The sequence below is a fragment of the Eriocheir sinensis genome, chromosome 54 (assembly GCF_024679095.1).
Source record: "Eriocheir sinensis breed Jianghai 21 chromosome 54, ASM2467909v1, whole genome shotgun sequence".
Lineage (NCBI taxonomy): Eukaryota > Metazoa > Arthropoda > Malacostraca > Decapoda > Varunidae > Eriocheir > Eriocheir sinensis.
In genome coordinates, this window is record NC_066562.1 from 1,285,191 (window position 1) to 1,298,858 (window position 13,668).

The window sequence follows — 13,668 nt, forward strand, 5'->3', positions numbered from 1 at the left end:
GTTGTTCTAGTTGGTGGAAGGAAGTCTTGTATGTGGGTCTGTCGCAAAAAAAAGCAGTGCTGAAAGCAGTTAGGTCTTGTTTGATCATGTCTAAGTCAGCCTTTGAATAAAGTAAAAAATAAATTGTAGCACGCAAGCCGCTGTTCAGCAAGCGTTAGCTGCAGCAATGCCAGATTATCGTATTCACCACTTATGCATTTACCGGCTTCCGACACTCAGCTATTTCAAAAAGACACCAAGAATCAACCATTTCAACGATAACTATACATAAATTTAGTTATTGAGGTGCAGGTACGGATTTTTGGATGGAAATCTGGAAATGTAAGAAGCTGAGTACGACAATCTGGTAAGTCTGGTCAGCTGTTTCTTTCTGCTTCCCGCGTAAATTGTGGCGGCGGGAGACAGAGTGAGCGGCCGGGCGAAGAAAGTCCACATTATCCCTTATTTATCCCCCCACACAGCACAACACAGCATCCAGCGTGTGTCGCGAGCTTGCCGCCACTCAGCACCAGCAGCAGGTCAGTGGGCGAGGCTGTCTTCAGTAATAAGTTGTTTTTTGTGTTAATTTTGTTTTGTTTTCCTGTCTGTTGTTTTGGTGTGTGTGTGTGTGTGTGTCTTTATAAATTGCTATCTTTGTTCGGTTCTTGTGTTACCGTGTGATTGGAATTTATGATTATTCGTTCGTGTGTTTGTAGGTTTTGTGTGTGTGTGTGTGTGTGTGTTATTTCTTCCCGTATGACATCCACCTCTTGGGAAGTTTTTACTTACATTATGGATTATTTTTTGGTCCCTGAATGCAGTGCAGTAACGAATGACTTCCAGAAAATAAAAGGGTGTGTCGAGGGAGGTTAAGTTCCCCCATTAAGTAGGTTACTGTTTACCGTTTACTGTTGATGAGGTTTCAGGACGCACTACCACTGTTACGTTCGGTTAGTTTAATATATTCGGCACGTGGTGTGGCTGGTGGAAATATGCAGCATGAAGTGGGACGGGGCAGGGCAGCGGAGGGGGCGGGTCCACTATGCTGGGCAATGATAATGGGTGGGAGCGGGTGCGGTATTATTCTAGTGTTTGCTCATACTCGCCCCTCGCAACCAAAATTGGCTAGGGGGCCATTGAAACTTCAGGGAATGCGGTGGTAAAAATGAAATGCGTCGCAAATGCATAGTTTTTAAGTTATGGGGGTTCAAAATTACTCTAGATGTAGGGAAATTCCTTACAATTACTTAGATGTAGGGAAATTTCATACATTCCGGGTTTTTTTACAACGTACGGAAACCACACAATTTCACGCACTCTCCATATCAAAGGGGGGGTTCGAGGGGGGCGAAGCCCCCTGTTACAGTATTAAGGTCATAATGAAGCATCTAAACGGTAAGTAATTTATGTCATAGGAATCTTGCAACCGTCACATACGACTATGTATTCACTTACAGGTATCACGTACGAATGCGTGAAGCAGGTTTGGTATCACGTACGAACCCGTGAAGCAGGTTCGAATGCAGGTTACTTGTGTTCAATGTCCCTCAGTTAACTGTTAGGTCGTAAAGTTCAGTTGGGGTACTTTAAGAGGGGGGTCCATGGGGGGGCGCAGTCCCCTCTTGGTTAGCAGGGGGGTCGAGGGGGGCAAAGCCCCCTGTTAGCAGGTCGTAAAGTTCGGTTGGAATAGTTTAAATATGCTCCCCCACCCAAATACTCCGACTTCCCGCGGGTCCCCCAAGATCGTTGTGGGAAGGGGATTAATTCAGCTTCTTTTAAGTACTTCCGCCTTCATATTATTGTTGAAGGACATTTATTTTGTTGTTTTTAACTGATATATGGAGGCGTATTATCGTATTCTGGAGGCGCGGGGTCAGTATCCACAATCACCTTGTATACTGGGAATACGAACCCGTGAAGCAGATTTAAAATGCGGTCAGTAAGGATTCACGTGTTCGAATAGCTCGGGCAGGAGGTTCGAGAGCCTTCACTTGCTCTAAAACCCGCAGTATTGTTTAAGGCGCGGCGTTGGACGGATCACGGCTAGCCGGTGGTTTTGCTTGTCAGTGGTAAACAATGAAGATACACTGTGTTTGGTGCCACAGACTCTACTTGGAGGACAGAAACCTTGTGATGAGGTGACAACCTACTAGAGAGAGAGGGCATGAGTGTGGTGTAGGGAGTTTATGTGAGCGCAGATTAGGGATGTACCGATGTATCGGTATCGGTGGTATCGGCACATTTTAAGAGTATCAGTATTGGCTCATTTTCTGCCGATACTACCGATACTTGAAGGAGTTTTGTACGTCGCATGTCACTTGTTGCAAATAATTTTGTTCAACAGAAATTGGATTTCCTAAATTGTTGAAAAAAATATTAGTAAAGTTTAATTATCTAGTATCGTGATACTACCTTGTACATAGTTTGGAATTTCCCGCGATTTAATTTTCATCACTTTAAACGATAAGATTCATATTACTTTGAATATAAGTATATAATACTTGGTATACAGTACAGAGCTAGGTACCGCGGACGTGCACAATACAGGTTTAGTAGCTTCAGCGCGGGATTGGCGGACCCCCTCCACTCGCCTCATTTGCCTGTCTCAGTCAGTCAGACAGTCGCCCCGAATTGGGGCACGCTGCCAGGGTCTGGGAATTTCTTCACAGTCTTCTGCCTAAATGTACGGTAATTAATAAAGCTAACCTAGCTGAGTCAACGAGACCTCACGAGGCGCCTCATCCCTCGCTTTCTTCCCTTCTATAGTGTAACAACGAGTAGTGGGTCTTTTTTTTTTTTTTTTTTTTTTTTTTTTTTTTTTTTAACATTTGATATTGCCCTTTAGCTGCTGGAATTGTTGTATAAAAAAAATCAGTGCACAGGTATCGGTATCAGTCAAATATTGGGGTATCGGTATCGGTCAAAATTTTGGTATCGGTACATCCCTAGCACAAATGGCCTCCGGCGCCACGCCAGATGGTGAGGTGAGCATCGTTTGGTGGGTTCACTACGCTTTTCTCCCAAAACAAGCTTGGGGATCCGGTGAGTGTATGGTTTCCGAATGGGAAACACTAAATTCATCACAAACGCTCATTTTAGTGGTGTTGGGAGGGAAAAATCCCTAAATTTAGGGAATTTCCCTAGATCTAGGGAGTTTTTATCCCCCACCCCCCTTAAAAAAATGCGCGATTGCGACGGATTTCGTGTCCCCCACCCGAGACCCAGTGTTCCCACCAGGTCCCCAGGCTTGTATGGGGGGGAGGAGGGAGTATGGGCAAACACTAGAATTTTACTGCGGGTGCACCCCAGGCATTAAAAGGTTAATAATTTAGAGACACCTAAGAAATATAAATATCTCCGTTACAAAAGGCATCATGGGGAATATTCACCAAAGTGTAGCCAACCAATTTCAAGATGCTGACTGCTTATTTCTGGACAAAATTTGATATTGTTTATTATGGAGATAGTATTTTTGCCAGAAATCACTAAATGATTGACTTTTCAATGCCCTTTGTGCACCCGCTGCCGCAGCCACAAAATATCTCGCAGAGAGGTTCAACTGGGGGGATCCGTGGGAAATCGGGGGTTTTGGGTGGGGGAGCATATTTAAACTACTCCAACCGAACTTTACATAACCTAACCTCTAAAAGGGGGGCTTCGCCCCCTTTGACCCCCCTCCTAACCAGGGGAGGTGCGCCCCCCCCACATGGATGATGCTCCAATAAAACTAGAAAAGTACAACAGTATACGAGACCTTGGAAAGATTATTATCTCATGGGGGCAACATTGGAAGATATAATGTATCCTACTGTAGGTCCGGGGTAATGGATTAAGATATCGGCACTCCTACGGAATGTTGTTACCGCCTGGCTTGCAAGCCAAAGCTGCCCGTTTTGCATTTTCTGCTGCAGTGTTACCACACTGGGCAAGCGAGCCATCCTGCCAGGGCTCCCCAGCTTCATTCACACTTTCTATTACACTCTAAATCATGCCAGAAATAAGATATGAAACTATATTACCAAGTATTTTGATTTCTTTTGTTTGTACTAAGGCAGTATACGTACACAACCCATGAAGATTCTTCTTGTTCTTCGTGGGTAACACTGCAGCAGAAAATGCATAACTGGCAGCCTTGGCCCGTGAGCCAGGCAGGACCAACATTCCGTAGGAGTGCCAAGATATCCTCTCGGTGGGATATATCGAAGGATTAATGTCTGTTTGTCATATTTTGGCAGCAGGGCGCAGGGCAGGTTAGTTTAGATTTACATAAGGTATGTCAGATTAGGTTAGATTTATCTAAGGTAGGTCAGATAAGGCCATGCCAGGTTAGATTTAGTTTGGTTGGAGTTTTACCAATCTACTTTATTAATTTAGCACACCTGGGCTGTATTTCAGAGACATGTAACATTAATTTCTGGGTGAGATGTGATGCTTCTTCACAGGGAGATGATACCTGTGAAAACATAATAAAAAAAGCGCTGGAGCAAGTTTAGCAGTAGCTTACTATTTTATCAACATTAGGTTGATCTTTAGCAGTGATAGTTTTTCATTTTGTATCAATAGGTTACTATATTAATAGCAATGTGACTACAAGGGAAGGCTCTGTTTGTTTTTAATCAGCTGTTCATTTATTTGCTATCCGCTTTGGTTGAAATCGGTTTAGTAATTAGAAATGTTATTTCTCTAACATTTAGTTGTAAATAGCTGCCATTGTGCCTCTGTGCAGGGGGCAGCCATGCCTAGGCCAAGCTGTCATCAGGCTGGCAATAGATTACTGATTTTTTGTGTTAATTATGTGTAACATTAATTATTTCTTATGGATGCATGGCACTGTTACTTAGATTTTCTCAGAGAATTAACATGAAGAGAAAACCTCATAAAATGTGAGAGAAAAACAGGTTTTAGGAAGATAATGAGAAGACAGTTGAGAGGTCAAGAATGGTGGAGGTGAGACACAGGACAGCGACAACTCTATCAACAGCCTCAGGGTTGGTGGCGTGTCATCAGCCTCATGGTCTGGGTCAGAGCAAGACGGAACACTTAGTCATGTCATTGTCACCCGCTGCACTGGAGGAAAAAAAAATGAGCTGTGACATGAAGCAAAGGACAAAACTCACTGCAATGTTTACTCCACTTCCATAAATTTCAGGAAATAAGAATAAACTGTACATGATTAGAGAAACAAGTAAGATTTGAATTGTTCTAGGAAAATTTTCATGGGAAGAAAATGATAGAAAGAAAGAACTGGCACACAATATTTGAAGGAAAAGAAAACTAGTATTAAAAGCAGCCCTTAATTATGACTGGTCCATTAAACATTATGGTGAGCTGCAAGCCCCACACACTGCTGCTGAGGGTGAGTCATGGCACCACTGTGCTCCCTTTGGGAGGAGTGACCGAGACAGTCGTGTGTGGGGCTGACTGTGGTGGTCAGGCCCTGTGTGGGGTAGTGATGATGGTGTCCTGCAGGTGGTGAGTGGAGGAGCAGTGGTGGTTGTGTCCTAATGTTGCTGAGTGGTGATGTGGTGGTGGTGGAGGTATTGAGGTGCTGAGCTACAGTGGTGGTGGTGGTGGTTGCAGGATGGCGGCGGCAGTGGGGACGGACAGCCTGGTGCACGCTGAGCTGCTGGCGGCGTGCTCGTCGTTGGGCTACAGCGATGGCGTGCACTACCACCGCGAGGCAGACTGCCTGGAGACCACCAAGGACCTGCTGCGCTACCTGCGGCGCGACGACGACAGCCACGAGGTGCGGCTCGCCCTGGGGGACACCCGCGTGCTGCAGACGGACCTGCTGCCGCTGCTGCAGGAGCACGGCAATGATGACGAACTGCTGCAGCTGTTGGTGCGGCTGCTGGTAGACCTGACAAACCCTGCCCTGCTGCTGTTCAGGGAGGAGCTGCCGGAGGAGAAGGTGACGCGCAGGAAGTTCCTGCAGCTGGTGACGCAGCAGCAGGAGTTCAAGGAGGCCTTCACCAAGCAGCGGGCGTGGGAGGCGCTGGCCAGCCGTGTGGGGCAGCTGCTGGAGGTGCCACCCGAGGACCGTGATGAGGACCAGCGGCTGCTGCTGGAGCGGATCCTGGTGCTGGTGCGCAACGTGCTCTCCGCACCAGCCAGCGCTGATGAGGGCCGCACCGACGATGATGCCTCCACCCACGACCAGGTGCTGTGGGCCATGCACATGGGCGGCCTGGCCGACCTGCTGCTGTACCTGGCCACCACGCCAGCCGAGCACCGCCTGGCCCTCCATGTGCTGGAGGTGGTGTCCCTCATGCTGCGGGAACAGGACGCTGCCCAGCTGGCCACTGCTGGCCTGGGCAGCTCTGAAAAAGAGCGGCAGGCAGAGAGCCGGCAGCTGGAGGAACTGCGGCGGCGCGAGGCCCTGCAGCAGGAGTCCCGGCGCCGTGCCGCGCCCTCCAGGCACTCGCGTTTTGGCGGCACGTACGTGGTGCGCAACGTGAAGGGCGTGGGTGACAACGACCTCATCCTGCACCAGCCCTGTGCCGACGGCAGCCAGCGCTCCTTCGACCGCCACAAGCGGCCCAAGAAGTACAACAAGAACCGTGTACCCCTGAAGCAAACTGACACCACGCGGCGCTCCACGCTGGCTGTCCGCCTCTTCCTGCAGGAATTTTGCGTGGAGTTCCTTGCCGGCGCCTACAACGGCATCATGGCAGCCGTCAAGGACGCGCTGGACCGCGCCCGTGCCCAGGACCATGACGAGACATACTACCTCTGGGCCATGCGCTTCTTCATGGAGTTCAACCGCCACCACAACTTCCGCGTGGAGTACGTGACGGAGACACTCTCCATCCACACATTTCACTTCATCCAGACACACATCGAGAACTTCTTCGAGATGATGGCAGCAGAGAAAAAGAAGGTGGCGCTGTGGTCACGGCGCATGCACCGTGCACTGCGGGCCTACCAGGAGCTGCTGGCCACGCTGGCCCACATGGACCGCTCCCCCAGCCATGAGGTGCGTGAGTCCTCCCGGGTGCTCAAGAGCCGCGTCTTCTATGTGGTGGAGTATCGCGAGATGATGCTGCTGCTGCTGCAGAATTATGACCCCGTCAAGATGAGCCTCAGCTACCTGCGCGATGCCGTGGAGGCCACGCACATCTTCCTCAAGTTGCTGGAGGGCTTCTGCGGCCGCGGCAGACACGTCATCGTACAGGGCAAGGCCCGACGGGCAGCCCAGAGGAAAGCCAAGGCTGCCAAGGCTGCCACAGCCACGGCCGAACTCACACCGCAGCAGCTGCAGGAGCAGTGGGAGGTAGCGTCACTGGAGGTGTCGGCGGCAGTGCAGGGTGAGGCGGGGGAGCTGCCCCTCATGGTGCCCTTTGACCCCCTGTCAGAGGAGCCAGAGGACACGCAGAAGGAAATGGCCATGCGCAGGATCAGCAGGCACTTGCAGGACAAGGAGTATCCCCAGGCCGTGGCCCTCCTGCGGGCGGCCCGGGATGTGTGGCCCGAAGGGGATGTGTTTGGCCCCCAGGCCGCGGACCACACCCAGGACTTTCTCACACTGCAGGAGGTGTTCATGGCCAACCTCACGCCTCCCCAGGGTGCCCCAGCCCCAGAGGAGGTGAATGAGGAGGAGCTGGAGGAGGAAGAGGAGGAGGAGGAGGAGAGGATGGCGGTGATGACGGAGCAGGAGTTTGACTTGGATGCATTCATCCGTCGCTTCGCCAACACCAAGGTGATCCGCGCATACAGCCGGCTGCTGGACCACTACCCCACCAACACCACGCACACCAACCACTGCATCCTCAAGCTTTTCCATCGCCTGGCCTGGGACGTCAAGCTGCCCGCCATCTTCTTCCAGGCCTCGCTCTTCATTGTGTTCCTGCGTGCCATGGAGGACCCGCTGCGCAACACACTCGAGTCCCCGCGCGAGATTGCCAAGTTCGCCAAGTACATAATGCGGCAGCTCTACAAAGTGGCCGAGACAAACCCCAAGGTGTACGTCGAGATGCTGTTCTGGAAGACAAACAAAGACGCGCTGGAGATTGAATGCGGGTACGGTGAACAGGAGAGCGGAAAGCAGGCGGCGAAGCAGGCATGGCGGGAGGAGGAGGAGGAGGAGCTGAGGCACCTGCACGAGGAGGTCACGGACATCCCCGAGGACGAGCGTGACGGGAAGGACACGGTGGACCTGATCCTGGACCGTCTAATCAGCAGGTCCCGCACCCGACGCTCCGTGATAAAAAAACTCAAGGAACTCGGACTGATACAAAACATAAGGGACCTACAACAGAGAGCTCCCAGGATCAGAGCGCCGAGGACATGGACTGAGGAGGAGGAGGAGGAGCTTCGGACACTCTTCCAGGAGAATCGCGAGGCCATGGACATCGTAGGAAGGATCATGGACGGGTTAACCATCCGTCGCCCGAAGCATCGAGTCGTGGAGAAGATCCTTGAGCTGGGATTGGTGGCCGACAGGAAGGAACTGCGGAAGAAGCGACCGAAGAATCCAAGCAATAGGAAGCAAGGAAAGAAATCAGGTGAGGACTTCTTGAGAGCGAATGAGGGAAGCGATGATGAGGAAGATGACAATGATGATCAAAGTAACAGTGAGGAGGAGGAGGAGGAGGATGACAAGAGTAACAACCGCCAGGGAGCTACAAGACACCAACCTCCACCCCCCTCGGACCCCATAGCCACACCAGCGCTCATCTCTCAAGCCCTCGGTGTCGTGCTGGAGTCTGGGCGGAGAGAGGCCGTCGAGTGGCTGGCTGGCATATTAAACGATGTGGCCGACGATCGCGAGGAAGACGGGGACTTCGAACCAGTGCCGATCCTAGCCATCACCCAGATCTGCACCGATGCCATGGACGATGATGCCTTCCAAAAACTTCTGCGTCTTCTTGGCATTCGTCCGCCCATGTCGCACCAGGAGATGTTCTGGCGCCTACCCTCGAATCTGTCAGTCGCGGCTTTACGGAAACGTGCCGAGTATCTTAAGCAAGGTGTCGAGGGTGGCCTGCTGACCCTAGAGAACCCGGATGAGCCCCTTGAGCCTGTGGAAGAGGTGGTGGTGATGGAGGACGCGCCAATGAAGGTGAAAAAGCCAAAAAAGAATAAAGATGTGAAACCGAAACCACCATCGAAAAAGAAGAGGGAGAGAAAAAGCTCGCCAGACATCCATTCACCATTCACTGTTGACGATGGTGACGGTGACAACGATACCCCATCATCATCAGTCTCTAAAACCAAAGCACCATCAACAGGAAAGAAGAAAAAGGAGAGGAAAGGGAAGAAAGGACAAAGCACACCTGACATCCCTTCTTCACCTTACGACAACGAGACCCCATCGACGTCAAGCCAAGCGGTAGGCGTTGATTCAAGTGAGGACGAGGCACCGTTGTCATCCCTCGCTGCCCGACCTGACCCTTCGTCGGAGAAAAAGGCAGGCAAGAGGGTGCTGTCGGAAGAGGAAAGTGACGATGATGGTAAAATAATCAAACGGAAAAAGGAGAAGAAGAAGAAGCGCGTAGTATTGGATTCAGACTCAGAGGAGGAGAAGGAAGACATGGGAGAAGAGGTTACGAAGATGCCGAGAGAAGAGGAGGAGGAGGAGGAGGAGCTGGTGATATCTCAAGCCACCAAGAAGCAAAGAAGAAGAGCAGTGATAAGTAGTGATGATGAGGATGAGTGAAGGGAAGTGAGAGAAGGAGGAGGAGGAGGAGGAGGAGGGACCAAAATGAAAGAAAAATAGCGATAATTAAAAGTGAACATGAGGAGAGATTAAGGAAGAGGAGGAAGAGTGAAAGAAAGAGGAGGTAGAGAAGGAGGAAGAGGAACTAAAATCAAAGAAAAGGCTGTTAAATGAAAGTGAATATGAGGAATTAAGAAAAGAGGAGGAGGAAGAGGAGAAGGAGGGGTGAAAAAAGGGAGGAGGAGGAGAAAAAGGCGATGATTGAAAACGACAAGAGAGGTTAACAAAAGGGAAGAGGAGGAGGAGAAGAAAAAAACTGATAATCAAAAGCATCAAGAGAAGTTAAGAAAGGAAAGAGAAAGAGAAGAAAAAGAGCGATTATTGAAAGTGAGAAGAGGAGTTAACCCGTCCACTGCGATTGGCACGGATTAGGCCTTCACTGGTAGCCTGGTAACATATAGTCCCAGGTCCTTCTCTGCCTCTGTGGTGGATAGTGGAGTGTTTCCCATGTGGTATTGGTATGCTGGATTTCCCCTCCCAAGTGCAGGACGTCACATATTTCTTCATTGAATTGTAGCAGCCACTTTTTGTTCCGTTCCTGCAGCTTGGTGATGTCTTCTTGGAGGAAATCCACAGTCGAGGGGTTAAGAAAAGGAAGAGAAGGGAACAGAATAACAGGCACACCAAAATGAAAAAGTGATATATGAAAGTGTGGAGGAAAAGAGGAAGTAATATCTCGGGTCAAAATAAAGCAGAGAAGAAAGATAAATAATTGACAATGAGAGTGAGTGAGACATAAGAAAAGGAAAAAGGAGGAGGAGGAGGATGTAATCTTTTGGGCACTAGTTTTGTCTGTTGTGGGAGCGGCGAGTAGCGAGCTTTTTTTCTTTTCTTTTTTTCCACACTTTGTTGCCCTTGAGGCGTCTCCTTTGTTGTAAAAAAAAAAATTGTTATAGTAATGTTTCAGGAATTTATTTTAGTAGGAATGTTTTGTCTGTAGGAGCAGGAAGGTGGCGGGAAACACTGTGGCTGGTATTACAAGACATTCGCTTCTCACATCAGCTATTTCTAAAGGTCACAGGGGGGATCAATCAGGTTCTAATAAGTGTTTTTTTAGGCTCAGGGTACAGAAGAAGGGTCAAACTACCACCAGGGTCATAAAACTACTCCTGGAAATGCCCACAACTCCTATGAAAGCCTTGTCAAATATGTGTTTCTGGGTTCATGGTACAGAAGAAGGGTCAAACTACCACCAGGGTCATAAAACTACTCCTGGAAATGCCCACAACTCCTATGAAAGCCTTGTCAAATATGTGTTTCTGGGTTCATGGTACAGAAGAAGGGTCAAACTACCACCAGGGTCATAAAACTACTCCTGGAAATGCCCACAACTCCTATGAAAGCCTTGTCAAATATGTGTTTCTGGGTTCATGGTACAGAAGAAGGGTCAAACTACCACCAGAGTCATAAAACTACTCCTGGAAATGCCCACAACTCCTATGAAAGCCTTGTCAGCTATGTGTTCTTAGGCGGCAATGTCTTTTAATACGACCCGTGGTTCATGTTAAACAGTCAAGTCAACCTACATGATGAACCTCTTGAATGGAAACTGAATTGATCACGCCATGTAAGCCTGCCAAGTAATACATATTTAGTGACAAGACATCTTTTCGTATTATTTGATTAACCCACGTTTCTTAATTAACCCGGTAGCAGCGATGGGCCAAATTTGTGGCTTTACCGTGTAGCAGCGATGGGCCAAATTTGTGCCATGATATAAACCCCCAGAAATAGATGATACATAAACTGATCACAAATGTGTTGATATATATTATGAAATGGTTTGAGAGAGTGATGATTTTTTCTCATTTTTCTCGCTTAGAGGGACCATTTAGAAACATGATCCCCGCTGCTACCAGGTTAAAGGTCCCTCAAAGCGAGAAAAGTGAGAAAAAATCATCACTCGCACAAACCATTTCATAATATATATCAACACATTTGTAATCAGTTTATGCATCATCTTTTTGGGGGGATTTATTTCATGGCAAAAATTTAGCCCGTTGCTGGTACACGGTAAAGCCACAAATTTGGCCCGTCGTTGCTACTGGGTTAAAGAATATATTATGGTGTTTTTTTAACTGAATGGAATCTTAATCTGGTTTTCATCTGCTGTGGAAACCTTATTTGTATTTTTATAATGTGCGGTGCGAGGAAAGTTTCACACACATTCTGCCAGTCTTGTTCGTAACTTTTATTTTTGACACTTATTAGAAACTTGCAGAGGGATGGAATCGTGTTCTAGCTTCCAAATCCTGTGAAAACATTTTGTATTTTTATAATGTGTTGTGCAAGGAGAGTTTCACAAATATATTCTACCAGTCTGTATATAGCTTGACTTTGACTCCCATCCCCCCTCACCACACACACACACACACACACACACACACACACACACACACACATTAAAGCAGCTGATGGGTGGGTGTGCAGTCCTCATCTGGCATCATAAGCAGCGTTGTCAAATTGCCTTACTCAGCCTCTTCTTTATACCGACTTCCAATCCTAAAACTGTCTCCTTCACCCAAATAACAAGACTCATAGTTATCATTACAATCGTTAATTCCTGATGTCTTTTGGGGATCGTCAAGTGTCAAAAATTAGCAGACACGATGCTATAAGTACAACAATCTGGCAGCGATGATCATAAGGGAGAATATTTCATGCTCTTCCCCTCCCCACGTCCCACCCTCACCACCACTACAGGCACGGGTGGTGAGAATTAATGAGTGTAACCATCAACAGAGTATTTATGTGAGGGCAGGAGGGAGGAAGGTTGGGCACAGACAGTAAAACGGATCATTAAAGTTGAGTATCAGAGCGTTAATAAGGAGTGAGTGTGCTGAGAGGAAATTGTGAAGTTGTTTTTCTGCCGTGGAAGGAAGAAAGTTGTGTAAGGGAACGTGGCCTCAGAAATATAGATTGATAGATAAGGTAAAGGACTGAATAGATGATAGATGCCTTGGTTACTGTTTCCATATTATAGTTTCTTATGTTAGTTTGTGCTATTAACTGATATATGAGGGCAGGAGGGAGGGAGGCAGGACACAGGCAGTAAAACGGATCATTAAAGTTGAGTATCAGAGCGTTAATAAGGAGTGAGTGTGCTGAGAGGAAATGCCAGAACAGAGGACATTGTGGAGTTGCTTTTCTGCCGTGGAAGGAAGGAAGTTGTGTAAGGGAACGTGGCCTCAGAAATATAGATTGATAGATAAGGTAAAGGACTGAATAGATAATAGATGCCTTGGTTACTGTTTCCATATTATAGTTTCTTGTGTTAGTTTGTAGGACAGAGCATAGGAGACATAGATTGATAGATGGATAGACCAGGTAAAGGGCAGAATAGATAATAGACACCTTTGTTAACCATGAATATATAACTTTATAGGCAGTTTTTTAAGTGTGTAGGAGAACAGAGCATAGGAGATATAAATTGATAGACAGATAGACCAAGTAAAGGGCAGAGTAGATGATAGACGCCTTTGTTAACCATGAATATATAACTTTCTAGGCAGTTTTTTAAGTTTGTGTAGGAGAACAGAGCATAGGAGATATAGATAGATAGATAGATAGACCAGGTAAAGGGCAGAATAGATGATAGACACCTTTGTTAACCATGAATATATAACTTTATAGGCAGTTTTTTAAGTTTGTGTAGGAGAACAGAGCATAGGAGATATAGATAGATAGATAGATAGACCAGGTAAAGGGCAGAATAGATGATAGACACCTTTGTTAACCATGAATATATAACTTTCTAGGCAGTTTCTTAAGTTTGTGTAGGAGAACAGAGCATAGGAGATATAGATAGATAGATAGATAGATAGACCAGGTAAAGGGCAGAATAGATGATAGACGCCTTTGTTAACCATGAATATATAACTTTATAGGCAGTTTCCTAAGTTTGTGTAGGAGAACAGAGCATAGGAGATATAGATAGATAGATAGATTGACCAGGTAAAGGGCAGAATAGA

At 47.6% G+C, this 13,668-nt stretch overlaps 1 protein-coding gene across 1 annotated transcript; it reads left to right on the top strand.

Annotated features, from left to right (window-relative positions):
* Positions 1 to 339: 339 nt before the first annotated feature.
* On the top strand, positions 340 to 12,022 carry LOC126983504 (protein timeless homolog). Its single transcript, XM_050836252.1, has 2 exons — positions 340 to 518; positions 5,560 to 12,022. The coding sequence occupies exon 2, from the start codon at positions 5,561 to 5,563 to the stop codon at positions 9,635 to 9,637; it is 4,077 nt and encodes a 1,358-aa protein (XP_050692209.1). The 5' UTR covers positions 340 to 518; position 5,560; the 3' UTR covers positions 9,638 to 12,022.
* The last annotated feature ends 1,646 nt before the right edge of the window (positions 12,023 to 13,668 follow it).

Coding starts and splice junctions, on each gene's coding strand:
- LOC126983504 (XM_050836252.1), top strand. CDS start 5,561: ATGGCGGCGGCAGTGGGGACGGACAGCCTGGTGCACGCTGAGCTGCTG.